This window comes from Rhamphochromis sp. 'chilingali' (assembly GCF_963969265.1).
Source record: "Rhamphochromis sp. 'chilingali' genome assembly, chromosome: 13".
Lineage (NCBI taxonomy): Eukaryota > Metazoa > Chordata > Actinopteri > Cichliformes > Cichlidae > Rhamphochromis > Rhamphochromis sp. 'chilingali'.
In genome coordinates, this window is record NC_137940.1 from 10,370,887 (window position 1) to 10,398,541 (window position 27,655).

The following is a 27,655-nucleotide window of genomic DNA, read 5'->3' on the forward strand; positions in this document are numbered from 1 at the left end:
ACATTAATAAAAAGTTGAAATAAAGTGGCAATAAAATTCATGCACTGAAGACCACACGAAACCCTAATTCACCCTACTACCTGTTGCCTTCACATTCCATTTGCATCCCTTGTCCACAGAATCAAAAATGACCCTTCTTCACTAAAGATCGAACATAAAGCAATTGCATTTTAAATGGAAGCCCATTTTGCATTAAGAAACACTATCAGCAATCAGAAATTGTGTATATCAGAGTTCTCTGTTTTTACTGTCCTGAAAACTGCATTAATTCAGTGGATGCGGTTAGGTTCAAAACAACGTAATATAAGAGGGCAACCAATTCAATCTAAGAGGGATCCAATTTTTATCCATTCATGTACCAGCTACTGGCTTTTTGCTGTTATGTTCTCATATCGCGTGAGAGTTTATTTGCCAGGTGTCAGAAGTCTAATAATAAAGCTCCGGCACAACGTGGTCGAAGTTACCCGCATATCGGATCGCATCATGTCAGTGAAGATCGACGCCGACCCGACCGTCCTACGGATTATCTCCTGCTATGCACCACAGACCAACTGCCCCGACGAGGAGAAGACAGAATTCTGGCGCGCCCTCGACGACCACCTGCAAACGATTAGCCCTGAGGAACACGTGGCGGTAGGCGGCGACCTAAATGGACATGTAGGCAAGGGGAGAGACGGATATCACCGATTCCATGGCGGCCAAGGATTTGGGACCAGAAACGACGACGGTTGCCGGGTACTGGACTACGCAGAGGCCCACGATCTTGCCGTGACCAACACCTTCTTCAAAAAGAAGCCGGCACACCTCATCACGTACTCCAGCGGCGGCAGAGACACCCAAATCGACTACTGGCTAGTCCGAAGACCCCATCTCAGCCTAGTCACGAACGTAAAAGTCATACCATCAACCAATATTGGCCCTCAACATCGGCTACTTGTGATGGATCTCCGACTCAACCTTGGCCAACGACGACGAAGAACACCAACCACGACGGTGGAGAAGATCAAGTGGTGGCGCCTCCCTGAGGGATCCAATTTTTATCCATTCATGTACCAGCTACTGGCTTTTTGCTGTTATGTTCTCATATCGCGTGAGAGTTTATTTGCCAGGTGTCAGAAGTCTAATAATGAATAAAGTTCAGGATATGCTTAAAAACTCACCTCAGTATAGCCGTCATCAGAAGGAAGTGCGCTTCACTGACTCATCAACTTGTCTCAGGCTTTCCACAAAGTTTCACAGTTGACCTTAAAGTAAGATGCTGCAAGCTTACCTTGCAGTGTATTACTTTTTAAGGTCTAAAGACCTTAAAGTGCGCTATAGATTGAAGTGATTTGAACTGACAACAGGGCTAATTCAGCACTTCAAGTTAACATCAATAAAAGTTTTTAAATTTATTCTGATTTCCGTTTGTTTTCATTGCCTGTGCTATCTGTTATTTAGTTCAAATTGTGGGTAGATAATGCTGTGCTGTCATGTGACCTGTTCTCTCATGTGTGCCTTTCTCTTGTTTTGTATGTATTTCTCGTTTGTTATTTATTCCTATTTTATTCCTGCAATTGGTATGGAATTCATTTTTTAAAAAAATTGATCAGTGTTTTGAAATTAGATGTGATGAAGATGTGACCTTAATTTACAAAATCAACATCATGTTGGATTCAATGAGACATGAAACTAGTGCATGAAACAGGTCTCAGTAAATGTTCTGATAGACTGCAATACACTGCCCCCTGCTGGTCATTATAAAGTCTGCAGATGTCATTTGACATGAATGTCATATTTGTGAAACAAAATAAAGGACTCTGTAAAATAAATGAAAATCAAATATTTATATACAGAATATTTATGTACAAATGCTGAAAAAGACATTTGAACAAGATGCACACCCAGTAAAATTTTAAAAAAAAAGAAAAGTCAGTTTTATCATGTGACTATCATGCTGTCATTTCTGCACAATGCACTTTACACCAGATCAAAATAAAATACTGTGAGGACGTTCTAACCGGAAGCCCAGAGAGCGTCGACAATGCAGCACAATGCCCTGAAGCATCAGCATCAAAATATAAATCAAGTACCAAAAAGTACTCATTGTGCAGAATGCCCTATTTTTGAATAGCTGGACATTTTAATTACTTTATCACCAGCTGTGACTACAGCTGATAATCAACCATGTTTCATAGGGATGTGACTACATTTAGAAATGTCACGCATTTTTAGGTATAAAGCAAAAGATGCAATGAAATAAATAAGCTATCACATATTAATCCAAATGAATTCACTGAAATACATCTGCACATTTCTGCAGCCTGACTTATTACACACGTGAACACAGTACACATTTGTTTACTGCAAGCTTGTTTCAGAGATGTGATGCAGTTAAATCTGTATGTGTCTGTTTCCTTGTAGTGTTAGTAGAGATGGTGAACCTGACACAATCCTGTGTTTGGTGTGAAGGAAACCAGTTAACAGCCGGTTTAGTAAAATTCTCTTGAACTCATGGAAAACTCATCGTCGTCTCGAAGTGAGCAGCTGAAGCGTCCCGTGTGATCAGAGGTCCTCGTCGTCCTCGCTCACCATGACGTCGAGCTCTTTGTCTTTCCGTACGACGCTCTCGGTGATGAACTCCTTCTGCTGCTCCTCCAGCTCACGCAGCTCCGCCTGCAGGCGCTCCAGGTGGAGCACTCGCCGGTTCCTCAGCAGCCGGCTGGGGAATGGGTTCATGTCGTTGAAGGCGATGCTGGTCAGCTTCCTGCATGGACACACGCAGGTGGAAAGGACTCGATCACCAACACAGAGGAACTGGAAACTGATCAGCTTGAGTGTTTCTGTTTTATGCTGCTTGATACTTCAGGTACTGCAGTTTGAGCAGGAAATACTGGACTGACTGGACCACATGTATCCGAGAGCTGCAGATACTTAAAAATCTTTAAATCGTTGTTACTGTGATCAGGGAAATTTAAACTTCCATCCATCCATCCATCCATTCGCTACCGCTTATCCTTTTCAGGGTCGCGGGGGGCGCTGGAGCGTATCCCAGCTGTCATAGGGCAAGAGGCGGGGTACACCCTGGACAGGTCGCCAGTCTGTCGCAGGGCTAACACACAAGGACAGACAACCATTCATACTCACATTCACTCGCAAATTTAAACTTCTCACAAAATTTCAGTAAAAAGGGTTTGAAGCTCAAAGATTCAACAGCTACATCCGCTACACTTCTGAGAGTGTAACAGCTCGTAGATTAAGGCGGGTGGAGGCGAGTGCGTACCTGGCATTGGAGACGGTCTTTGTGAAGAAGCGTAGGTACTGGTAGATCTCCACGCTGTCGTGAATCTTCAGGATGTCGTCCTCTTTGTATTTGAACAGAGCCAGAGTGTATCTGAAGATCACCTGCAGCACAGACACGCATTTCATAACAGGACACTCACGCCACACAATTAATTGGAAACTTTGAGGAGGTGAGTCATAAAATTACTCTTTCAGTTGTGGTGCAGTTGGGCCCTTTACTCATTACAGCTCTGATCGATTTCCAATAAGCCACTTGGTTCCTCAGTTGCCAGATAATATTAACTTACTTGGTAGTTGAGCTTTAAGTTTAAATTAAACTTTTGGGTTGGATCTACGTGGCTGAAGCTGTTGTCAGCATTTATCCCTGTGTGGTATATATTTCTGTGTCTGAACTGTGATTTTATTTCCTGAGACAAACGATGTAAAAGCTGTGCTGCATTTGTCACATTGCAGAAACAAGCCCAAAGCCATTGTCCCGCTCATCGTCTGGATTTACGCTGCTTGTGGTAGACTGTGAGGTCGTTACTAGAATGATCTGCTTTCCCACTCCTATTTCATGTCACATGACAGTTCCCCATGCTTAGTAAACAATGTCTTATTACTCCTAAAATGTAAATAAAGACATCTAAAGGTGAAAACAAAATCATTTTTGTTTCCATGGACACTACTGTGGTGCATTCAAGTGTTGTCTGCATTTCTGTCATGGTGTGTTCGGGTGTATGGTACCTTGGTACCCTCATACAGGAAGGCGTCCCACAGAGGCATCAGGATGTCGCTGGGCAGACTCTCCACAAAAACCACCAGGAACCAGTTGAAGGTGACCAGAGAGACGTCAATGTTGTGATCCTCAAAGTGAGATGCCAGGCGAGGAAGCTTCTCCGCCATGAAGTCCTTCAGCACGCGCTGGTCCGCCTGAGCACAAAGACTCACAGAGATCAGCCTCACTGATCACTAAAACAGATCACAGCAGGCAAGCAGGTGAGTGTGTCTGCTGACCTGAGAGGCCACCAGATTCTTGGTGTAGTAGTCCTGAGGCATGATGGCTTCCACCACTGCCACCAGACACCAGAAGGCATCTTCTTCACTTTGGAGGACCAGCAGAGCGAGGGCCGCTAACCTGTGGACATTGATGGAAGGTGAGGTTCTGCCTGGAAGGCGGGTCCACATAAGAACTCAGATATAAAATTTATATTTTTGTTCTGACCTGTTTAGTCCCTGGCAGTAGCCAATGGCAGGGTTATGCCAGGAGAAGGCCAGAAGGATGCGGCGGAGCTGCTGGAGGGCGGGGCTGGACGGCGAAGAGAAGTGCTGATTGGTCGTCAGGGTTCGGTGAAGGTCCAGCTGGACCTGCCTGGAGGCAGGATTAGGAGCTGTCCGACTCTTCTCACACAGCTGGAAACAGAACAGGATTACTGAGTGCTCGCCAGCATTCCCAACAGGAAGAAGGAGGAGCCACCTGTGCTCAGGTGCGGATAAAGCACTCTCTCTCTCTACAGCTGTACCTGCTGATAGCGTTGCGGGTGGCGCTCTTGGCTTGTCAAAGTTCTGGCTCGGACCAAACAGCGCCACACTCTCTGCCGATACTCCCGAGGGACGCCTTCACGCACCAGAATTTTGAGCTCAGGTGTGATGATGAAGTCATCGTTGGACCTGCCTGCAAGGTACTGAGCCCAGCGGCTCAGCAGGGGGTGCTCTAGACACTCCTACAGGGACAAACGAGATCGCCAGTTACTGAACATCGTAGCTCTTGATCAAAACTGGAAAAAGTTTCTTTGTAGGAAACTGCTTTCCGGTTTTGGACTGTCGGTCGGCTCTGAACAGGACATGATGGGCAAATAATATAAAACATAATTAATAAATAGCATTAAACATACAAAATAATGTTGATTATGACTATAAAGACTAAATCTTTAATAGGGGACATGTAACCACGGTAACTTCTGACCCCACTTCCGCCCGTCCCTTTATTGTGGCGGGAATGAACCCTGTATAAGTTCCGGGTCAATCAGCTGCATGTCCCTGCTCCTCTGGCTGCTGTTGTCCCTGTGGTTGGCGTACTTGTCAGATATCGACAAATTTTACACTACAGACCAGTTGACAGCGTGCAATAACCCGGCCGATTCATCCATCTTTACACTACCTTACAATCGACGAGGTCTTCACCTCCTGCCGGACAGGTTTCCACTGACCAGCAAGGGGCACGACCGCGTCAAAGCCAGACTGGACCAACTCCAAGAGTATAACTCACAGCCCATGATCTCAACCCACCACAAATACAAAGGGTTGTTGTTGAGCATGTGGTCCGAAACCCAGACATAGGCACCACAACTTCACTACGTCTCCGTGCTTTTTCAGGAAGGATTCCTAAGCCAAGTAGTGAAGCAGATTTTGAATCATGGCGTTCCCAAATTGATCTACTGCTTGCCGACCCCAGTTTGTCAGCTCTATACGTCGCCAGACGTATTATAGAGAGCCTGTTGTCACCTGCTGCTGATTTGGTTAAAGGTCTAAGTCCCAACACATTGCCTTCAGTCATAATAAGTGTACTTGACTCCGCTTTTGGAACAGTTCAAGATGGTGAAGAATTGTATGCTCAATACTTAAATATTCTTCAAAATCCAGGTGAACGACCATCCGCTTACCTCCAAAGATTGCAGCTAACCCTCAGCAGTGTTGTAAAGCAAGGAGGACTTGCAGCTGCTGACATGAATAAACATCTGCTGAAGCAGTTTTGTCGTGGGTGTTGGGATAACACTATACTAACCAAGTTACAATTAGAACGGCAAAAGGACAACCCACCACCTTTCTCTGACTTATTGTTGTCGTTACGGACAGAAGAAGACAGACAAATTGCTAAGGAGTCACTTATGAAAAAATACATCGGTTCATCAAAACAAAAAGCCAACATCCAATCCCAAAGCACTTGTTCTTGTTGGCATTCTACAGCCAATGAAGAGCTAAAAGAAATGAAAAAACAACTCCAAACCCTCCAACAGCAAATGTCCCAACTTTTGTCCCGAAAAAGTCCAACCGAGTCAAAGTTTAAGCCATGACAAAACAAGTCCAGTCATTCTTCACCTCAGTCAAATACCAAACCCAAGTCATGGTACTGTCTTAACTGTGGAGAAGATGGCCATGTTTCTTCCACCTGCAACAACAGAGCAAACTCCAGTCTTGTTGAACAGAAAAAGAACCAATTAAGGAAAAAACAGCAAGAGTGGGACGCTAGAAATACTTCATCTTTAAAGTAGAAGGAGCTTCTGCGGTGGGACACACAGGAGCTGCGTGCACTAACAGTCCCAGAAACCACAAAAAATTTCCATTGCTGCCAAAAGGGCTTGTGGGGACCAAAAGCACAGGACAAATTCAAATCAAGGGCAACCATTTCAACTGTCTTCTTGATTCTGGCTCTCAGGTTACTACCATTCCTTATTCCTTCTATAACACCTATCTTTCAGACCATCCAATCAAACCACTGAATGATCTGTTGGAAGTAGAAGGAGCAAATGGACAAGCCGTACCTTACCCGGGATACATTGAGATTAACATGACGTTCCCAGCTGATTTTCTTGGTTCATCCATTAATGTTGATACACTTGCTCTTGTCGTGCCTGACGTCCAGCAATCACCCCCAATGATACTTGTTGGTACCAACACTCTTGACGTTGCGTACAGCAAACACTGTGATACCCTCTCTGAGCAGTCATTCCTGCCAACTGGTTCCGGTTACATTGCAGTTTATAAAATCCTCCAGTGTCGCCACGTCCAGAATTCGAATGACCAGTATGCTCCTTGAAGTCAGACCAACCACATACCATTACTGCCGGCCAAACCACTGTCCTTGAGGGATGCCTGGTCACAAGGCTATTCCAAGGTGAGAAAGCAGTTATTCTGGAACACCCCACCTCCAGTTCTCTGCCTGGTGGACTCCTAGTAAAAACCTGCCTTGTGGACTTACCTAAACATCAGCCATGTTTTCTGCCTGTTGTAGTGAGTAATGAGTCTGACCACGAAATCCACATTCCAGCTCGAGCTATTATTGCAGAAATCAGTGCCTTCCAGGAAGTCATTTCCAAAGAGCAACATATCCAGTATTCAGACCAGTCTATAGAGTCGTTACCTCCATCTCAACCACAATACAACTTTGGAGATTCCCCTTTAACTCCAGACTGGAAAGAACGCATTGTTCAAAAACTCAACAGTATTCCTGAAGTATTTGCCAAACACGATCTGGATTTCGGCAGGACCGACAAAGTTAAACACCAAATCAAATTGTCCGATCCAACTCCTTTCAAGCAAAGACCCCGACCAATTCACCCTCAAGATCTTGATGCTGTCAGGAAACACCTGCAAGAACTTCTTGACTCTGGCATTATCAGAGAATCCGACTCACCATTTGCCTCTCCAATTGTGGTTGCACGCAAAAAGAACGGGAGTGTACGTCTTTGTATTGACTACCGCAAACTCAATCTGCAAACAATCAAAGATGCTTATGCTCTGCCTAAACTGGAAGACATCTTCTCCGCACTTGTAGGATCAAAGTGGTTCACGGTGCTAGACCGCAAGTCAGGTTACTACCAAATTGAAATGGAGGAGAAGGATAAGACAAAGACTGCCTTTGTCTGCCCATTAGGATTTTGGGAATTTAATCGGATGCCACAAGGGATTACCAATGCACCAAGCACATTCCAACGGCTGATGCATGGGAGAATTAAATCTAAAAGAAGTCCTGGTTTTCATTGACGATCTCATTGTTTTTGCACCAACTCTTGAGGAACATGAAGCTCGCCTGCTGAAAGTTCTCACCAGACTCAAAGAGTTTGGCTTGAAGCTTTCACTTGAGAAATGCATGTTCTTCCAGACATCTGTGAAGTATCTGGGCCATGTAGTGTCCCAGGCTGGTGTTGAAACTGATCCGGACAAGAGTTCCACACTCACTTCTTGGCCAGTGCCAAAAAACTTGAAGGAATTAAGATCTTTCCTTGGTTTTGCTGGGTACTACAGACGTTTTGTCCAGGGATATTCGGCCATTGTCAAGCCGTTGCATGATCTCACTGCTGGTTATCCACCTTCCCAGAGGAAACTGAGACGAACTGCAAAGCCAGAGAATTACCTCAACCCCAAAGAGCCATTTGGAGGACGATGGGCGCAAATGTGTCAACAAGCTTTTGAGTCCATTATTGACAAACTTACTTCTGCGCCAGTTCTGGCATTTGCTGATCCCCGGAAACCATACACACTCCACACTGATGCCAGTGCCACAGGTCTTGGTGCGGTGCTGTATCAAGAGCAGGATGGAAAAAACAGAGTCGTAGCATATGCCAGCAGAGGTCTTTCCCGGAGTGAGTCAAAGTATCCCGCCCACAAATTGGAGTTTCTTGCTTTGAAATGGGCGGTGACTGAAAAATTCCACGACTATCTTTATGGTGCTCAGTTTACAGTTGTGACAGACAGCAACCCATTAACATACCTCTTATCATCAGCAAAACTTGATGCTACCGGTTACAGATGGCTTTCAGCTTTGTCCACTTTCACCTTCAAATTAATCTACAGAGCAGGAAAGCAGAACTCGGATGCTGATGGTTTGTCTCGCCGACCTCATGGTGAACTGTCTGATGATCCTCTGTCACAGAAAGAACGTGAGCGAATCTGGAGATCTGCATGGCGACATCTCAATGAACCAGATCATGTCTCTATTGACCAGCATACCATCAAAGCAGTTTGTGACTGTCATCTGGTGTACAGTTCAAGCACTGATCCTGATCTTGCTCTGGTGTTATCCATGTCTGTCAATGTCAACAGTCTGCCTGACAGTTTCACGGATGACATCCAGTTCACCTCCATGGTACTCCCCCAAATCTCAACAGCTGACCTTGCAGCCAAACAACGCCTTGACCCTGTCATCCGGCATGTCATAGCTCAGGATGAGCAAGGAGAGTCACCACCACCATTCCTGAGGGAAGAACTTCCCGATCTACCTCTATTACTGCGAGAAGTAAATAAACTGGAGCTCCATAACACCCTTCTCGTCAGGAAGAGACGAGTGGGAAGTGACTTCACATACCAGCTAGTGCTACCCGAGGAATATCGACCAGTTGTACTACACCACCTACATGATCAAATGGGTCACATGGGAATTGACAGAACGCTGGACTTGGTCCGTTCCCGGTTTTATTGGCCTAAAATGACGAGTGATGTGGTCAATAAAATAAGACACTGTGAAAGATGCGTGAGATGCAAATCTCTATCTGAACGAGCCGCACCTCTCATCCCATGGAACTGGTGTGTGTGGATTTTCTCTCTGTGGAACCAGATCGTGGAGTCAAAGACATACTTGTCATAACTGACCATTTCACAAAATATGCCATTGCTGTGCCAACACCAAATCAGAAAGCCAGGACTGTTGCCAAATGTTTATGGGACAACTTTCTTGTGCATTATGGTATCCCAGAACGCTTGCACAGTGACCAAGGCCCTGACTTTGAATCCAGAATCATCCGAGAGCTTTGTGAAATGGCTGGGATCCACAAAATAAGAACCACTCCATACCATCCAAGAAGCAATCCTGTTGAACGGTTTAACCGAACATTACTGGATATGCTAGGAACACTCACAGCTCAACAGAAATCCCATTGGAAAGATTTCGCAAAACCCCTGGTGCATGCATACAATTGCACAAGAAATGATGTTACAGGTTTCTCACCATATGAGCTTATGTTTGGCCGCCAACCTCGCTTACCGGTGGACTTGGCCTTTGGACTACCCCTTGCCAAAGAAGGATCAACATCCCACAGACAATATGTGGAAAAACTAAAGTCCCACCTAGAAGAAAGTTACAAGCTGGCCATCGAAAACTCTGAAAAGGTGATGAAACGTAACAAAAACAGATTTGATAAAAATGCCACTGCATCACAGCTGAATGTTGGAGACAGAGTTCTTGTGAGGAACGTGCGGCTAAGAGGCAAACACAAGCTTGCAGATAAATGGGAGTCATCTGTGTACATTGTAGTGAAGAAAGCCGGCACTCTTCCTGTGTATACAGTTCGACCCGAAGGCCAAGACAAGCCCCTGAGAACTTTACATCGAGACCTCCTATTGCCCTGTGGGTATTTACCACCTTCTGAAAAGGAAAGGCTTACTAAGCAGAAGAGAAAAATGCTTGTCTTACCCGTGTCTCCTGTACGTGCTGATGATGCTGATGACAATGACGAAGAGGAACTCGTCTCATACCTACCTGTTCCTTTCTCTGCTGAACCGGTCACCTTCACAACAACCATTGACTTACCCAATACTCCGCAACCTGTTCCACTTATCAACCAGCCAGATGTCCCCGTAGTATTGGCTACAGAGTAAGAGAATGCTATTCTCCCAGAGGAACCTGTACCTGTTGAAGAGGAACAAGTTATTGCTAACGGAACCTTGGAAGCTGGCTTTGAGCCAGTTGATCTTGCAGAAACTTCTCACAATGAAGAAAGTCTGTCTTCTGATTCGGAAGCATCCAGAGGTAACTTGTCACAACACTCACCTACTGAATCAGAGCCTCTCAGTCCTGAGGCAGAACCACTCTTGAGGCATTCAACCCGCGCCAGGAATCCTCCTGATCGGCTGCAATACATCAAGCCTGGTAAGCTTCTGTTAAAGAGCGTTCAGACCTTTCTGCATGGGTTAAGTTCTGTCTTCTCCTTCGCTCTTCAAGACGATGAAGAAGAGGAGACGATGCCTTCACACCTCAGCCAACCAGTCATTCGGTGCCAGCCTAGTCCATGTACGAGGACGTCCATGAGATTGGGGGGGGAGAATGTAACCACGGTAACTTCTGACCCCACTTCCGCCAGTCCCTTAATTGTGGCGGGAATGAACCCTGTATAAGTTCCGGGTCAATCAGCTGCATGTCCCTGCTCCTCTGGCTGCTGTTGTCCCTGTGGTTGGCGTACTTGTCAGATATCGACAAATTTTACACTACAGACCAGTTGACAGCGTGCAATAACCCGGCCGATTCATTCATCTTTACACTACCTCACAATCGACTCAACGGTGAGTTATTTGTTTGTTTTGTCACAATTAATGAAAATGCGGAGCCGCGATCGCACATCCTAAAACGCCGGTAAGCTAATGCTAGGCTAGCGACAGTAAGTGCAATTACTAGTTTTATTTATTGAATATTGTTGTTTTTGTTTATTCCATTATGGCCGAATGTTGACTTAACGTATCTAGAGTTGAACGAGTGATTTGATTTTTGTAGTTTTGTCCGTTTTGGATGTTTTTTGTTACTTTTCTGATGAAATGCCAAAGCGGCCTATGAGATTTTGCATTGAGGTAAATTCCATTTAGATTATTGAATCTGTTGCGCAACACCTGTGATTAAATGAGTTTTGTAAATATATTTGATTAACTTTGGATAATGTTTATTAGCTTTATGGCTGATATACTTTGATGGGACCCATGAGAATGTTTTTCTATAATAGTATTTTGAATGAAATTCATTATAAGAGATGATGGTTTGTTGATTGTTGTGTGGAACATGGCATTAATTACTTGTCTTTGTTATTTATGGATATATGTATTTATTTTGTCACAGCAGTAGAATTCTGTTTCATTTTCTTCTGTGAATGATAATTTATGTTTTTGACCTTGTTTAGGTCAGGTTTTTTTTTTTTTCTCCCGCGATCAGCCCTGATCAGCGCAAGATGGCGAGCCACCCGACCACCGCTACGTTGCGGTAGGAATTGTGAACCTATGGACTGAATCACTGAATCAAACTGTTGACACATGACCTATCACAGGTCCATGGAACTAAAATAAATCACATACTGGACTACACCTCATTCAACCTCCTTTTGGAACCTAATAAGCTGTTTTGTATTGTCAACATTATTTTTGGTTGTGATATATATGCATATTCTTTTTTTTTTTTTGTACATCCGTCTATACATTTCTCATAACAAACATTATATATATATATATGTGATGGCATCAGCCACACAGGGGTAAATTAGTCCATTTTTCACTTTACTAGTTTGCTTTGCAGTTTTCTTCATTAATCATTTGGTTAAACCTAACACTGGTATTATGAGGCGCGCACATAGTAACATTGTGTGGTTTTTCTAAAATGTTTTGTTATATTATGTTTCTCTTTCTTTGAGTTACCTGGGTTTGGGCGGTGGCTGTTTCCTGTCTGGGCAAAAGGCGTGGCTGAGGACTCTGGGGACAAAATGCCTGCTCAGCAGGACCAACCATGGGCTTACCAGGAGCAGGGGTGTTTTAGGCTTAGTTAGGTTATTCTGTGCTTAGTTAATATTAGTGTGTGTTTTTGTTTTCCCCCCTATTGTGTTCAAATGGTTTGGCCAAATCATTATAAAAGCTACCCTCATGTGTCTTTTTAATTAGGTCAGTTTGTGAGTTAAGTTGTGTCTCACTTTGTTTTGTTTAAGTTTCTGGAAATTACTTTTTGTAGAGTTATATTTAGTTGACCTGTTTTATGGGCCTGCTAAGTATGGTTTTGAATTTTGGACTTTTTGAGGGTTAAAATAAAGAAAACCCTTTTTGAAGATATTTTTTTGCCTGTGTCCTCTTTGCTTTGGCTGCTTGGTCCCTCACAATATATATATATATATATATATATATATTTTGAGCTCAACTTTGATTTCCTGTGTTTTATTCACACCCCCTCAGGCTCCACAGTCGAACCTTATTCTGATAGCTCATTGTCTATGAGGCTGCAGTCAGGCGCCCTGGTCCTTTAACCGCATTACAGACAGGTGGAGACAGATGATTGGCTCTGGCAACCCCCTTAAAGGGAGCAGCTGAAAGAAGGTTTGGGCTGATTTATTTATTTTTTAGCCCTGATTAGTGACAGCAGGCCCTGCTAGCCTGCTGGGGGGGTGTCGCACTGAGTTTATTTAACCTCCCCCGGATGAGCGGCTGTAAGCTTTGATTTCTCGGACCTGGTGCAGCAGGTTGTGGGAGCGAATCTCCAGTGCCTGGATCTTTGCCAACAGCTTCATGTCCTCTACCTCGTAGTCTGGGATGATCTTAAAGCCGTACTCATCATGATCCCTGAGGACACAGCAGATGTTTAACACATTCATCAGGTCTGGAGTAAACAGTGAAAAATTTGATCTATTTAGAGTTTCTTCTTCTGAGTTTTTAATTGTCATGTCAAGTGACTCTTGAATGAGAAAGAAGCAGGTTGTGTCTGTTATTTTGTCTACCCTGCTGTTCAGGTGCTCGTACCTGTGCACACTGAGCTTCGTGACTCTCTTCAGCTCTCCCTTCAGAGCGTCCTCGATCATTTTCTGCACGGCCTCCCGCTGGGCCGGATGCAGAGATTTGATCTCCTGCAGCCTCCGCAGGACTCCCAGGTAACGGCTCTCCACCTGACAGTTAGTGGCCTCCAGGAAAGCACACTGCAGCCAATCAGAGGGCAGGAAAAGGCATTAATCACTGTGCTGTAGGCTGTGGGCTGTAGCTGGCCCATAGCAGCTCTGTGTGGTGGTGGAGTGTTTAAATGAACAGAAATGGCATCAGACCGACCTTCACCATCAGGGTTTTCTCCTGCTCTGAGCTTTTCCTCCACAGTTTGGTCAGCTGGTAGATCTCAGAGTTCAGAAACTTGTTCTGAGTCTTATATGCCTCGATGTCATCCTGCAGACACAAACACAGACAACCTGGGAGGTTTAAGAGGTTTTAGACTCAGTAACGTAATATCGGCTGTTTCTTTACTGTTGATAGCTTCAGCTCATATTGGAAGGTTTTTAAACTTTCTTTAAAACACAATCACTTACACTCTGTACCTTCAAGTAAAACTGTAATTCGCTGTAAGTTATCACTGTGCTTCACCTTGAGGTTGTTGTTCTCCTGCCGAAGCTGTCTGAGAGTCTGAGAGTTGATGCGGCCGGCAGAGGACGAGTCGGGGCGCCGCGGTTCTGACAGACACGCTGTCACCTGATCGGACAGCTTTATGATCACCTGACAGGAAACAGTCGCACAGTGAGTACAGCTGCAGATAGACTTCATGTTTTACTGTCACACAAAGCTCACAGGAAGCAAGAAAAAGTAAATGAGTACATTTACTCAAGTAGAAGTGCTTGTAACTCTAAGCACTTTCTATTTGTCTGCCAGCTGCAGGCGGTGATTCAACAACACAAAACTAGAATAAAGAATCGTTCAACTTCATTTCAGCCGTTCTCATGTTGCGTGGGTGCGTCCTGTTTTGGTTCAGGCAGGAAGAAGAAGCTGAGTCACAGAGCCAGTTACTGCCTAGATACGATACGTGACCACTGGGTGGAGCAGTTGATTGAGCTATATGGTCATAATGCACGCCACACATAAAACAGAATTAAAATGAAACCCTGACAGAGTCAAATATGCAGCCCGGAGGCCGGATTAGGCCCACCAAAGGTCCCAGTGCAGTCTTGGGTGGCTTTGAATGAAGTGAAAATTTAAAAGTTCAGATATCTGGAAAATAAAATCATCTCCTACTCGCGGTGTGAGAAAGCCAGCACAGGAGCAGAAGACTGCTCCTGTGCTTGAATGATAACGAAATGCTATTTAAACCTGCGACAGCAGAAAACTGAGTGAAGTTGTCTGTTTTAGACTTCGTAAGCAGCTCGCAGCATATTAAACATGAACCTTTTCAGAATGTGTTTGGACTTAAAAAGACATAATTTCTTTCTAAATATTTGTCTTGGATTCAGAAATCTGCAGTAAACTAATTTCACGAATTTGAGATCAAACTGCAGTGTATGTGGCACTCAAACTGACACAGCTGATCATTTTAAATAACTGAAACAACTCATGATTATGAAGGACGAGCTACCTAAAGAACCCTACTCTCAGCACGTTTTTTTTAAATTTTTTTTATCGTCAGTCATAACTCCTGCAGCCTCCTCTCTCCTCCTGATGAATTTTAGGAATTGAGATGTTTCAGTGTGGCGTACAACAATTCAAATCCAGGTCAAAGGTAGGCGGACGGTCCAAATAAGGAGGCACAAACTTGAAGAATCAGAAAATATTAAAAAAAAAAACAAAAAAAAAAACACCTCCTGAAGAGACCTAAGTAACATCACAGAACACCAACCTGCCAACCGCTCTTTAAAAGTGAAGACACGGAGCTCGCTCAATGAGCATTTTGCTCTGTGATCTTCCTTAAACGTTCCCCTTTTTTGTTCTTTTGGCTACAATTCTCAGTTTTCCAACGAATCACATGGCACATCCATCATCTGGGCTGGTCATTTAGGTGAAGCGTTGAATGCACAGGAGAGGCCCTCTGTCTGATCTAATCAACATCCACCCACATTCGGTTTGTTTTGTGCTTTTTTTTTTTTTTTTTTTTTCCTGAGCCAGCAGCAGCTCCAGGAACAGCTCCAGATCTCAGAGAAACTTTCAGTCATGGAAACAAACGTGCACAGTTTATTTTAACGTGACCAACCAGAGGTCAGTCTGACAGCAACCTCTGGTTTGTCCTCACCTCCTGTTTGGCGTTGTTCTTCTCCTTCAGCATCCTGTTGTTGTGCTGCAGCTCGGCGACCTGCATGGCCTTCTCAGCCAGACTCTTCTTCACCACCTCCACCTCCATCTTGGCCTCGTCGAGCCGCCCCCGGAGGTCGGCCGCCTGCCGCTCGCGGTGTCGGAGCAGCTCCAGACGTTCCTGCTCATCCTCCTCTGCCAAAAACTCGGCACAGGTTCGCTTCTCCAGCTGAGAAGCCTCCAGCGCTTTGTGGAGGATCCACACCAGCTCCTGCAGGAGGCGCTGTGTTTGTCACTTTTTTCAGTGGCAGCAGAGATCAATAAAACTTTATGATTACTGAACGACTGATCACCTTCTGAGCTTTGACCTCCTCCATCAGCATCTCTTTCTCCTGCTGCAAGCGGCCTATCCGGTCTGAGGACTGAGACGCCATGTCTCTGCGGCGGACAGGCAAGGTGGACGCGCTGCGAGCCTTCACCCTGCGGCTGCAACTCTCAAACAGTGATGGTGACTCCCTGCCATCTGTAGGGGGCGCCTGATCAGCGGCATTGAGCAATGGTAGGGGAGGGGAGAGGCTCGGGGATTCAGAGGGAGTGCTGAGGGTTGGAGAAGCTGAGAAGTGACAGAGAAGGATTAAAAGAAGTCACACGCCTGGATGCTGAAGCGGGTAAACTTCTTCACAAATAAAATTTTTATCATTAGAGAAAAAATTACCAATAATCATCCTACAGATGTAATATTATCTACAGCTACTTTTAGTACCATTGATGTTAAGTTAGACTCTTTTTCTCCAATTGATCTTTCTGAGTTAACTTCAATAATTACTTCCTCCAAACCATCAATGTGTCTTTTAGACCCGATTCCTACAAAACTGCTCAAAGAAGTCCTGCCATTTATTAATTATTCAGTCTTAAATATGATCAACCTATCTCTAATAATCGGCTGTGTACCACAGGCCTTCAAGCTGGCTGTAGTTAAACCTTTACTCAAAAAGCCATCTCTAGACCCAGCAGTCTTAGCTAATTATAGGGCAATCTCCAACCTTCCTTTCATATCAAACATCCTTGAAAGAGTAGTTGTCAAACAGCTAACCGATCATCTGCAGAGGAATGGTTTATTTGAAGAGTTTCAGTCAGGTTTCAGAGTTCATCACAGCGCAGAAACAGCTTTAGTGAAGGTTACAAATGATCTTCTTATGGCCTCTGACAGTGAACTCATCTCTGTGCTTGTCCTGCTAGACCTTCGTGCCACAGGGTTCAGTGCTAGGACCAATTCTGTTTACATTATACATGCTTCCCTTAGGCAGTATCATTAGAAGACATAGCATACATTTTCACTGCTATGCAGATGACACCCAGCTCTATCTATCCATGAAGCCAGATAACACACACCAATTAGTTAAACTGCAGGAATGTCTTAAAGACATAAAGACCTGGATGGCCGCTAACTTTTTGCTTCTTAATTCAGATAAAACTGAGGTTATTGTACTCGGCCCTGAAAATCTTAGAAATATGGTATCTAACCAGATTCTTACTCTGGATGGCATTACCTTGGCCTCCAGTAACGCTGTGAGGAACCTTGGTGTGATTTTTGACCAGGACATTTCCTTCAACGCACATATTAAACAAATATGTAAGACTGCATTCTTCCATTTGCGCAACATCTCTAACGTTAGAAATATCCTGTCTCAGAGTGACGCTGAAAAACTAGTTATTACTTCCAGGCTGGACTACTGCAATTCATTATTATCAGGAAGTCCTAAAAACTCGCTGAAAAGCCTTCAGCTGATCCAAAATGCTGCAGCAAGAGTACTGACAGGGACTAGAAAGAGAGAGCATATTTCTCCTGTTTTGGCTTCCCTTCATTGGCTTCCTGTTAAATCCAGAATTGAATTCAAAATCCTGCTCCTCACATACAAGGTCTTAAATAATCAGGCCCCATCTTATCTTAATGACCTTGTAGTACCATATCACCCTATTAGAGGACTTCGCTCTCGCTCTGCAGGCTTACTTGTTGTTCCTAGAGTATTTAAAAGTAGAATGGGAGGGAGAGCCTTCAGTTTTCAGGCCCCTCTTCTGTGGAACCAGCCTTCAGTTTGGATTCGGGAGACAGACACTATCTCTACTTTTAAGATTAAGCTTAAAACTTTCCTTTTTGCTAAAGCATATAGTTAGGGCTGGACCAGGTGACCCTGAATCCTCCCTTAGTTATGCTGCAATAGACGTAGGCTGCCGGGGATTCCCATGATGCATTGAGTTTTTCCTTTCCAGTCACCTTTCTCACTCACTATGTATTAACAGACCTCTCTGCATTGAGTCATCCGTTATTAACCTCTGTCTCTCTTCCACAGCATGTCTTTTATTCAGTCTTCCTTCTCTCACCCCAACTGGTCGCAGCAGATGGCCCCGCCCCTCCCTGAGCCTGGTTCTGCCGGAGGTTTCTTCTTGTTAGAAGGGAGTTTTTCCTTCCCACTGTCGCCAAAGTGCTTGCTCATAGGGGGTCATATGATTGTTGGGTTTTTCTCTGTATCTATGAAGCGCCTTGAGGCGACTTTTGTTGTGATTTGGCGCTATATAAATAAAATTGAATTGTAAAGAAACTGATGGTGGTAATTTACAGGACAAACACAGACTAACAAGCTCTTAATAAAAACCCGAGGACTGAAGCGGACCATGGCCCAAATCAGGTACAAAATACTCAGTACAGGTGAGTCACAGTTCAGGCTGATGTTTATGTGTTTAGTCTGAAGTCAAAATGAAAAAGTCCCAGTTCAAGTCCAATTTAAAGTCACAGGTAACTATAGATGCATCTTCTTCCTTCCACATCTGATGGGCACCGCAGGCCTCAACTTTATTTCTATATAACCCCAAATCACAAAAATGCTGCCTTATTATCTCAAAGTAAAGGCCTTACAGTATTAGAGAGACTTCAGTGATTACATGATCTTCCATGTGGAGCACTTTATGACAGAAGATGCCTTCAACAGAAGCAGGATAAGAGTGGGGCAGCAATCTGTCTCGACCAAATATGGGTGGAAACATTCATAACATGGTTTGGTTCACTGTCACCTGTCACCTACACAACACTAACTACAAGGTTTATTAAAAAGAGAAATCTAATAGGAAAAGTAGAGAGTGTTCCTGAATCCAAACTGGGGAGCTCGTCTGTTATATTCTGCAGAATTTCAAACAGCTGAAGGCTTTTCAACGAGCTTTAAGAACAACCTGACAATGAATTCCAACAGTCCAGCCTAGAAGTAGGAAATCTGTGAACTAATATTTCAGCATCACTTTGAGGCCATGTTCTTAATTTTGTTGATGTTGCATATATGAAACAAAAAAGGCCTACATATTTGTCTAATGTGCGCACTGACGGACATAAGTGACTCCGAGACTCCTCACAGGGCTGCTGGAGGCAAAGGTAACACCATTCAGAATAAGGATCTGGTTGGACACCAAGTTTCTGAGGTTTTTAGGGCCGCGTACAATAAAAAACTTCAGTTTGTGTGAATTTAAAAGGAGAAAATTTAACATCATTCAAGTCTTTAAGTTATGACTGTAGTTTAACTGATTTGCGTCATGTGGTTTCATAGATGAATAAAAATGGTATTACTGGTGTACTCTAAGCTCTAGCTAGTTACTGTAGTACTGCTGTAGTACTGTATATACATACTGGGGGTGTTGACTGTGTCGGCAATGTTCGGGGGAATCCAGGGAGGAGCTTCTACATGAAACACGCTCTGACTCCAGTCCTGGGATGACCTCTTACGCAGACAGTGGACTGAGTTTCTGTACTCAGAAAGAAGAAACATGAAGACCAACAACAAAACAAGTGGAAGACATCAGACTGTCTGAGCCGTTTAAATGTCTCAGATTTGTGGCCGAGGGGACTCACTGGATCTCGATGAGCGGATGCTTGAGCGACACGTTGGCGAGGGGAATTCGCGTCATCGGCACACTGGCGGCCCCCTCCCCGACCAGACCGATGGGGCTCTTCAACACTGGCAGGAAGTCATCTGCACAAACACACACAGACATTCAACACCTCAGACACACACACAAAGCCTGTGTGTTTTCTTCTAGCTGCTTATTTTCAATGAATGTGTGTTTGATGTTTAAATACTTTTTATTTGACCTTTACTTATACACTCTCTTATATAGTCTCATTAAGACTCGGTGTCTCATTTACAAGAGTGACCTGTGTCAGACAAACATTAAAATCGCAGCAATAGAAGAAACAATAGAATAGCTAAAATTGTCTAACGTTTACACATTCATGTCAAAAACAGGAACAAGTTCCCAGGGATGATTTCACAAAGTCATTTGTACGTCTTTTAAAGTCTACAAGTGACATCAGCTGATGTCATATCGTGTATCCCACAAAGATGGGGCAGAAAAAGAGGAATGCCTTCTTTCTGAGTTCTGTATGAACTGATGGTGACTGTAATAAAATCCTGAGACTGCAGACTATGACTAAACTGTTTGCATGATGTGTACTCTGATAAATAAGAAGGGAGTAAACCATACATAGATTTACAGATAAAATTATACCAATGAACCATCCTGCATATGGCCAGTGAGAGCCAGTCAACCAGAGAATATAAGTACAGTGGCGTGCCAAAGGTTTACAGCTGCTTGTAAATCTTAGTGCCCTGTGATAAACAGTCCATGAAATGGAGAGAAAGAGCAGAGGCATTCATCTAAATTTTATCGCTGTAATCCAGGAGGGGTTAACAGGTGGTAACAACGAGCCTTTTCCTTGCTGTGAAAGAGAAACACGATTGATTTTTGGAAAAAGAAGCCCAACTTCAGCCTCAGTTTCAGTAATTTTCACATAAACTAGTTTTTTTTCCTGCATTCAAAAGCAGTCTGAGCTGACACAGCTGTGACTGTATAAATTCAAAACACAATAAATAATTGTATCATCTGTGTAAAAATTAACCGAAGCATTAAGATTTTGTCCACAGCCATTAACATAAATAGTAAATAGTGCAGGCCCCACTACATAACCCTGGGGCACTCTCTGGAAGAGAGGCCACTGAGCTACATGCACTGCTGATGGTCAGAAAAGTCATTAGTAATACACCAAACTGCTTGGTCTGAAAGGCCTACGACCAGTAGCCTCTGGCATAAAATGCCATGGTCAATAGTGCTAAAGGCTTTTGAAAAACCAATAAAAAGAGCAGCGCAGTAGTTCTTTGAAAGGGCTTTCAAGGCTCAATAAACATCATTAAGAACTTTTAAGAAAGCAGTTTCATAGCATTGCAATTTCCTAAAGCCAGACAGAGAAGGAGATAAAGAAAAACTACTATAATCCAAGAAACTCTAAGTTGATTATTTACCAGACTAAGATCCAGAGTTTGGAAACTGGTCTGTACTGTAGTTATTGACCATTGAAGAATCACCAGTTTTCAGTAGGGGAGTAAAAAAAAAGGCACACTTCCAAATCTCTGGTAAAGGGTTCTGTTGTATGGAAAGATCAAAACACATCAACACTGGCTCAGCTATGACTCTTGCGTCCAGGCAAAAAAAGAAAGGTGACAGGAATATAAAGATGTTCACTCTTTTTAAAACTGTTGAAAAAAAGCTCAGGCTAATTGTTTTACGAGTCTGAACCTTAGCACACTTCACTGACGGGTCTTAAATTGTTTAATTATTACACTGAACAAAAATATAAACGCAACACTTTTGTTGCTCCCATTTTTCATGAGCTGAACTTAAAGATCTGAAACATTTGCTACATACACAAAGGACCCATTACTATCAAATATTGTTCACAAATCTGTCTGAGGCTACGTCCACACGTACCCGGGTATTTTTGAAAACGCAGATTTTGCTGTGCGTTTGCACCTTTCGTCCACACGTAAACGGCGTTTTCGGTCACTGAAAACGGAGATTTTTTAAAAAGGCCTGCCAGGGTGGATATTTTCGAAAGCTCCATTTTTGCATTTACTTGTGGATGAGGAAAACTGAGAAAACGCAGCGTCAAAGGTGTGCGCCATGTTATTGTTTCGGTGAAATTAATTTCTACAGTGGGGGACAAAATACTGTTAACTGTACTCTCTGCAGTGTTTAAATGCTTACACATACACACACAGTTACTATCTCTGCACACATAGGTTCTGCTTCTTTGTGCCATCTTTGTTTACTATTTCCCACCGAGGCTTCTAGACTTCTGATTGGCCAACATTTCTACACGTTTAGGAATATATCGCCACCTGTTGCTTTGGCATGTTCCTAGCAGCGTTTTCCTTCACTTTTGCGTTTTCAAAAATATCCGTGTACGTGTGGACGTAGCCTAAATCTGTGTTAGTGAGAACTTCTCGTTTGCCGAGATAATCCATCCCACCTCACAGGTGTGGCATGTCAAGGTGCTGATTAGACAGCATAAATATTGCACATGTGTGCCTTAGATTGCCCACAATAAAAGGACACTCTGAAATATGCAGTTTGATCACACAGCACAATGATACAGAAGTCGCAGCTTTTGAGGGAGCGTGCAATTGGCATGCTGACTGCAGGAATGTCTACCAGAACTCTTGCCTGTGAAATGAATGTTAATTTCTCTGCCATAAGCCGTCCTCAAAGGCGTTTCAGAGAATTTGGCAGTACATCCAACCGGCTTCACAATCGCAGACCACATGTAACCACACCAGCCCAGAACCTCCACATCCAGCACGTTCACCTCTAGGATGGTCGACCAGGTGGAGACCAGCCACCCAGACAGCTGCAGCAACAATCAGTTTGCATAAAAAAGAATTTTTGCGAAAACTGTCCGAAACCATCTCAGGGAAGCTCATCTGCATGCCCGTCGTCCTTATCGGGGACTGGACCTGACTGCAGGTCGTCACATGACAGCAGTTTGTCACATGAAAGCGTGTTCCAGTTCCTGCTAATGTTCAGCAACTTTACACAAGTATTGAAGAAGAGTGGACCAACAGCCCACAATCAACAACCTGATCAACTCTATGCCCATTGCGCACCATTTGCCTCACACAGTGCAACACATCTATATGTTGCACTGTGTGAGACAAATGGTGGCCACACCAGATACTGACGGGTTTTGCGACTTCTGTATCATTGTGCTGTGTGATTAAACTGCATATTTCAGAGTGGCTTTTTATTGTGGGCAGTCTAAGGCACACCTGTGCAATATTCATGCTGTCTAATCAGCACCTTGACATGCCACACCTGTGAGGTGGGATGGATTATCTGAGCAAACGAGATGTTCTCACTAACACAGTTTAGACAGATTTGTGAACAATATTTGATAGTAATGGGTCCTTTGTGTATGTAGAAAATATTTCAGATCTTTAAGTTCAGCTCATGAAAAATTGGAGCAAAAACAAAAGTGTTGCATTTATATTTTTGTTCAGTGTATTTTTTGTCCCCCTTATGTAAAATTATTTGCACTTCTACCTCCATTATCTTTTTCTTTTAAAATTTTCCATACTAGAGGTCCAATAATGTGATTAATGTGAATTCTAGATAGTTAGCTAGATTGCTAGATAGATAAAACGATAGCTAGTTAGTTAGATGGATAAGATAGCTCGACAAATAGGTATTATATGCACAACAGTGATAAAACAAAACAAAAAAATAAAAATACGTTTAAGTTAAAGAAAAGTAGAAAGCAAGACTAAAATTGTGAAAGAGTTGCAGATTGTAGTAATAAATAATGTTTAGACTATAAATAAAAGAAACAGCTACAAAAAGGTATAATCCAGAAATGTGTGTGCCTGAAAGGTGTTTTATAATATAATAGGAATGATTTACTGAAGTAGTTGAGTAATTCTGATGCCTAAACAACACAAACGTAGATAAAAACAATTTTAAAAAATGATTCTTTTAAAAATTAAGAAATTTTGCGATTTTCACTGTATATATTGGGATGAGTCTGGGAGGATCTCCAGGCCATGTCATAAAGACCCTGCAGGGGGCACTGAAAGATCTCCACGCTGTCAGATTAGGCTCTGAACACCTACATGAAGGATAATTAAAAACAAACAAACAATGGAGCCGTCTCTGTGAGCTGAGCTGAGACGTAAAAGTGCTGAACAAGCTGGGACATGTACTGAATACCTGAGAGCCAGGTGAGCTGCTCCAGTAGTCAGACTGATAAACAGAGGAGGTTCAATGCTTGTTTTATACAAATTTTATCTCACGATAAAAAAATGAAAGAATGAAGCTCTGAGCTGTGCCACTCTGTTTTTTTTCCCTTCCAGCAGGTGTTTGCTCGCCAGTTTATATTTAGTCTGTGGGGGTTTCCTCTCATTCAGTCGCATGCAGCTGATCTGCAGTCAGAATCGCTTCCTGTCCAGATGATGATGTAACTGAACCATAACAGGAAATGATCCTCAGCTCCACAGGGCGACATCACAGAGCATATTGAGCACCACCAATATTTGGTGAAATGAGCCGTGATGGCCTCTTAAAAGTCAAATATTTTCAGAGGTGAAGTATTTGACTGCATGCTACATGAAGTACTTGGACTGATAACACTTTTTAGTACAAGCTTCATTCATGATTTCATTTAATGACATTTGCATAATTTTTGCTAAGTGAAGATTAAATTTTTAACCTTTTTAACCCTCTAATGCGCTTACTTGTTAATAGACAACAGTAGAGGCACACAACAGAAGTAAAATCACACTTTTTACTTCATCCGCAAAAGTATAATTTAAGATTAAGCCATGGGTGATTGTGGCTCAAGAGTTGGGAGTTCGTTTTGTAATCGGAAGATTGCCAGTTCGAGCCCCGGCTTGGACAGTCTCGGTCGTTGTGTCCTTGGGCAAGACACTTCATCCGTTGCCTACTGGTGATCTCAGAGGGCCTGGTGGCGCCAGTGTCCGGCAGCCTCACCTCTGTCAGTGCGCCCCAGGGCAGCTGTGGCTACAATGTAGCTTGCCATTGTGAATGTGTGTGTGAATGGGTGAATGACTGAATGTAGTGTAAAGCGCTTTGGGATCCTTAGGGACTAAGTAAAGCGCTATACAAATGCAGGCCATTTAAAAATGGTTTATTTGATCAAACACAGAAACTCAAAAGGCTGAAAGAGCTCATCAGAGTGCTTAATATTTTCAATTAGTTTGAGTCAGTGAACACTGTCACCAATTTTAACCTCATCTGTCAGTTGGAGGCTGTCCAGCATTGCACCTAAACACAGCATGACTGTGTTTACCACTGCTGTCATAGGAATGCTGTGCTTAGCTTCAGCTAGTCTCTGCCTGCTTAACACTGACGGATAACTGACCGTAGGCTGTCTGTACAAGAGGATGTTCAACTAAAAGCTGATCAGTGAATCCCGACATAATGCACAGAGAAATAAAACCAGACTGGATTCATGTTTAGTGCCTTTCAGTGGGGAGGGAGCGGTGAATTTCCCCACCTGCTCCTCTGCTTAATTTTTAATGGCCCTGCTGGGATTTTGATGATCTCCATCTCCAAACTCAGGTCCTAATTAGGATGATAAGGGTGTAAGAAGCACAGAGAGAGACCCTGTAAACTCCTTCATGCTGACCTAAACAAAAGAAAAACAGCCACATATATGAAGACACAATGAAAGGAAAAGCAGCTTCTTCTCTGTGACAAAAGTATAACCTGAAATATTTCTATGAAAAGAGGAACAAAACCAGTCAGTGCATGCTAAATGACTCGCTCGATCCTTTATTCTGACGCAATTTTAGACTTTCAGGGAACAGTGAGCCCCTCCCATGCCTCATGGAAGGATTTCCCAATTCTTGCTGGGACACAAAGGAGGAAGAGGAAGATAAACCACAGCAGTCACTCACTTCCTGAGCATGAGAGACCAAACATGAACATGAGAGGGCCGATAAAGACAAAAGGTCTGAAGAAGCTTCTGGTGAGAGTCACGGGAAAAGCAAGTTAGAGACTGAAAGTCTGTTTCAACCACAGACTGGGTATAAAAATGAGATGGGAAACTCACAGCTTTGTAGCTTCTGCATTCTGAAGCCTCAACATTAATAGAGCTAGAAGTGACCACGTGTGGATGAGAGGCATACACTGTACAGGTGCATCACACAGACACAGAGATCAGACTTCTTCTGGGACCACAACTCATTTGGACAGCAAATGCTGAAAGTTTAGTTTTAGTTAGTGATGTGACGTTCTGTATCGAGGCTTCGAAGCTTGTGTCGAGTAATGGAGGGAGCGTTTCCGCGATGCGCGTATCGAGGCTTGCTTCATTTATGGGAGGAGCTGAAAATGATGACGTCCGAAGCCTCGCTGCCCGGCTGTACCACGTGACTGGTTCATGAAGTGGTTCGAACTTTGCCGCGAGATATGACAGCGATATAAACCCCTCAGACTTCATTCAAAATGTGGGTGTTTGATGGAGAGTTGCAGTTAGTGAGAGTTTGGAGACAGTTTGGAGGTTTATGAGAGTGAGGAGAGAAAGTCAGGAGAGAATGGAGCCAGCTAAGAAGAGGAGGATGTCCTCCCCTGTGTGGGAACATTTTGATCTTATTCCTCCCAACAAGGTATGTAAATTTCTACAGAAGATGTATTTTCATAATACTGATGGTGCAATACAATATATGTTAAGCTGTCTTTACTTTTGTACAAGGTGAAGTGTTTGCTCTGTGCCAGGGAGCTGGGATATAACAACAACACCTCATCCATGCTTAGGCACAACAGAGCTTTGCATGAGAATAAGGGGAACACCGATTGTGGAGCAAGACCAGGTGAGCCATCAAATGTCATGATAATATAGCATGCAGTAATGTTACTAAATGATATAACAATATTATACAGCTGTAATAAGTTACGTGTGTGATATTTATATTTGTGCTTTGTCTTTATTGTCTTTCCTCAGGAGAACAATCTCCAATAGATGAAGACCTGGTTAGCATGGTGGTTGAGGACTCCCAGCCATTTAGCATTGTGGAGGACAAAGGATTCAAAAGATTTGTTAAATCATTAAATCCTAGCTATGTTCTCCCCACTAAAGGTTATAAAAGCAGTGAAAATTTAGTTTTTACTGAATAAAATATGGGCAGGACTGAGGCCTCAGTGTGTAGCTGTCCATACCTCAACGTTACAAAAGCACAACCACTGTCCACACCCCAACCACACCTCACCTCACAGTAAATGATCATTTCCATTTTAAGCATTTCCAAATGATCATTTTCCATACTGCCAGTATAAATATACACAGTATACTGCCATCAATACAATATACATGTTTTACACACTCCTTTTGTTGTTGACATTTACAGGCTGTGTGCAAAAGGCCACACTCTTCAAATTCATGCCAACTAATATTTTTACGTCCAGTAGGTGTCCTACTAGAGCAAATGAAGCTTCAAGAAGCTTTGCGCTGGGGTGAACCAATTGGATGAAAAGCTTCAATGCTTCATGAGGCTTCATCTGCCCATCACTAGTTTTAGTCAACTGAACATCATCAGACTAGGAGACTAAATCAAAAGTTGATTCAGATTGGATCGCTGCCAAATTCGTCCTGACGAAAGTTATGATGCAAATTATGAGTTAACGAAATTAATAATATCTGTTAGCATTAAAAAGGCTCCCACAGCACAAACGCAGTCCACAGGTCCAGTTCAGGGACTCCAATTAGCTGAGGTGAATACTACTAGCTACAGCCACCTGGCAGTCATAAACGGATACGCCCCCTTTTTAAAAATCAGGCTGTAAACATGTTTTTCTTTCAGGAGTGACTCACTATGGCAGGGGTGGGCAATTCCAGGCCCCGAGGGCCGGTGTCCTGCAGGTTTTAGATCTCACCTTGGGTCAACACACCTGAATCACATGATTAGTTCATTACCAGGCCTCTGGAGAACTGCAGGAGCTAATTTAGCCATTTAAATCAGCTGTGTTGGTTCAAGGACACATCTAAAACCTGCAGGGACACCGGCCCTCAAGGCCT

The 27,655-nt window shown here is 43.4% G+C and overlaps 1 protein-coding gene across 1 annotated transcript in view; it reads right to left on the minus strand.

Annotated features, from left to right (window-relative positions):
- Positions 1–2,544: 2,544 nt before the first annotated feature.
- The window catches only part of LOC308408707 (TBC1 domain family member 2A-like), a gene marked incomplete at its 3' end in the record, with an annotated part of 32,524 nt that continues 7,413 nt past the window's right edge, over positions 2,545–27,655 (minus strand). The window contains exons 5-18 of the mRNA XM_080901091.1: positions 19,646–19,766; positions 19,424–19,539; positions 16,104–16,363; positions 15,752–16,021; positions 14,122–14,250; positions 13,816–13,926; positions 13,516–13,688; positions 13,227–13,338; positions 4,785–4,985; positions 4,487–4,674; positions 4,279–4,399; positions 4,009–4,194; positions 3,263–3,384; positions 2,545–2,746 (exon numbers count right to left, since the gene is read on the minus strand). Of these exons, the coding sequence (XP_080757217.1) occupies positions 2,545–2,746; positions 3,263–3,384; positions 4,009–4,194; positions 4,279–4,399; positions 4,487–4,674; positions 4,785–4,985; positions 13,227–13,338; positions 13,516–13,688; positions 13,816–13,926; positions 14,122–14,250; positions 15,752–16,021; positions 16,104–16,363; positions 19,424–19,539; positions 19,646–19,766 (2,312 nt within the window). The remainder of the gene's footprint in view (positions 2,747–3,262; positions 3,385–4,008; positions 4,195–4,278; positions 4,400–4,486; positions 4,675–4,784; positions 4,986–13,226; positions 13,339–13,515; positions 13,689–13,815; positions 13,927–14,121; positions 14,251–15,751; positions 16,022–16,103; positions 16,364–19,423; positions 19,540–19,645; positions 19,767–27,655) is intronic.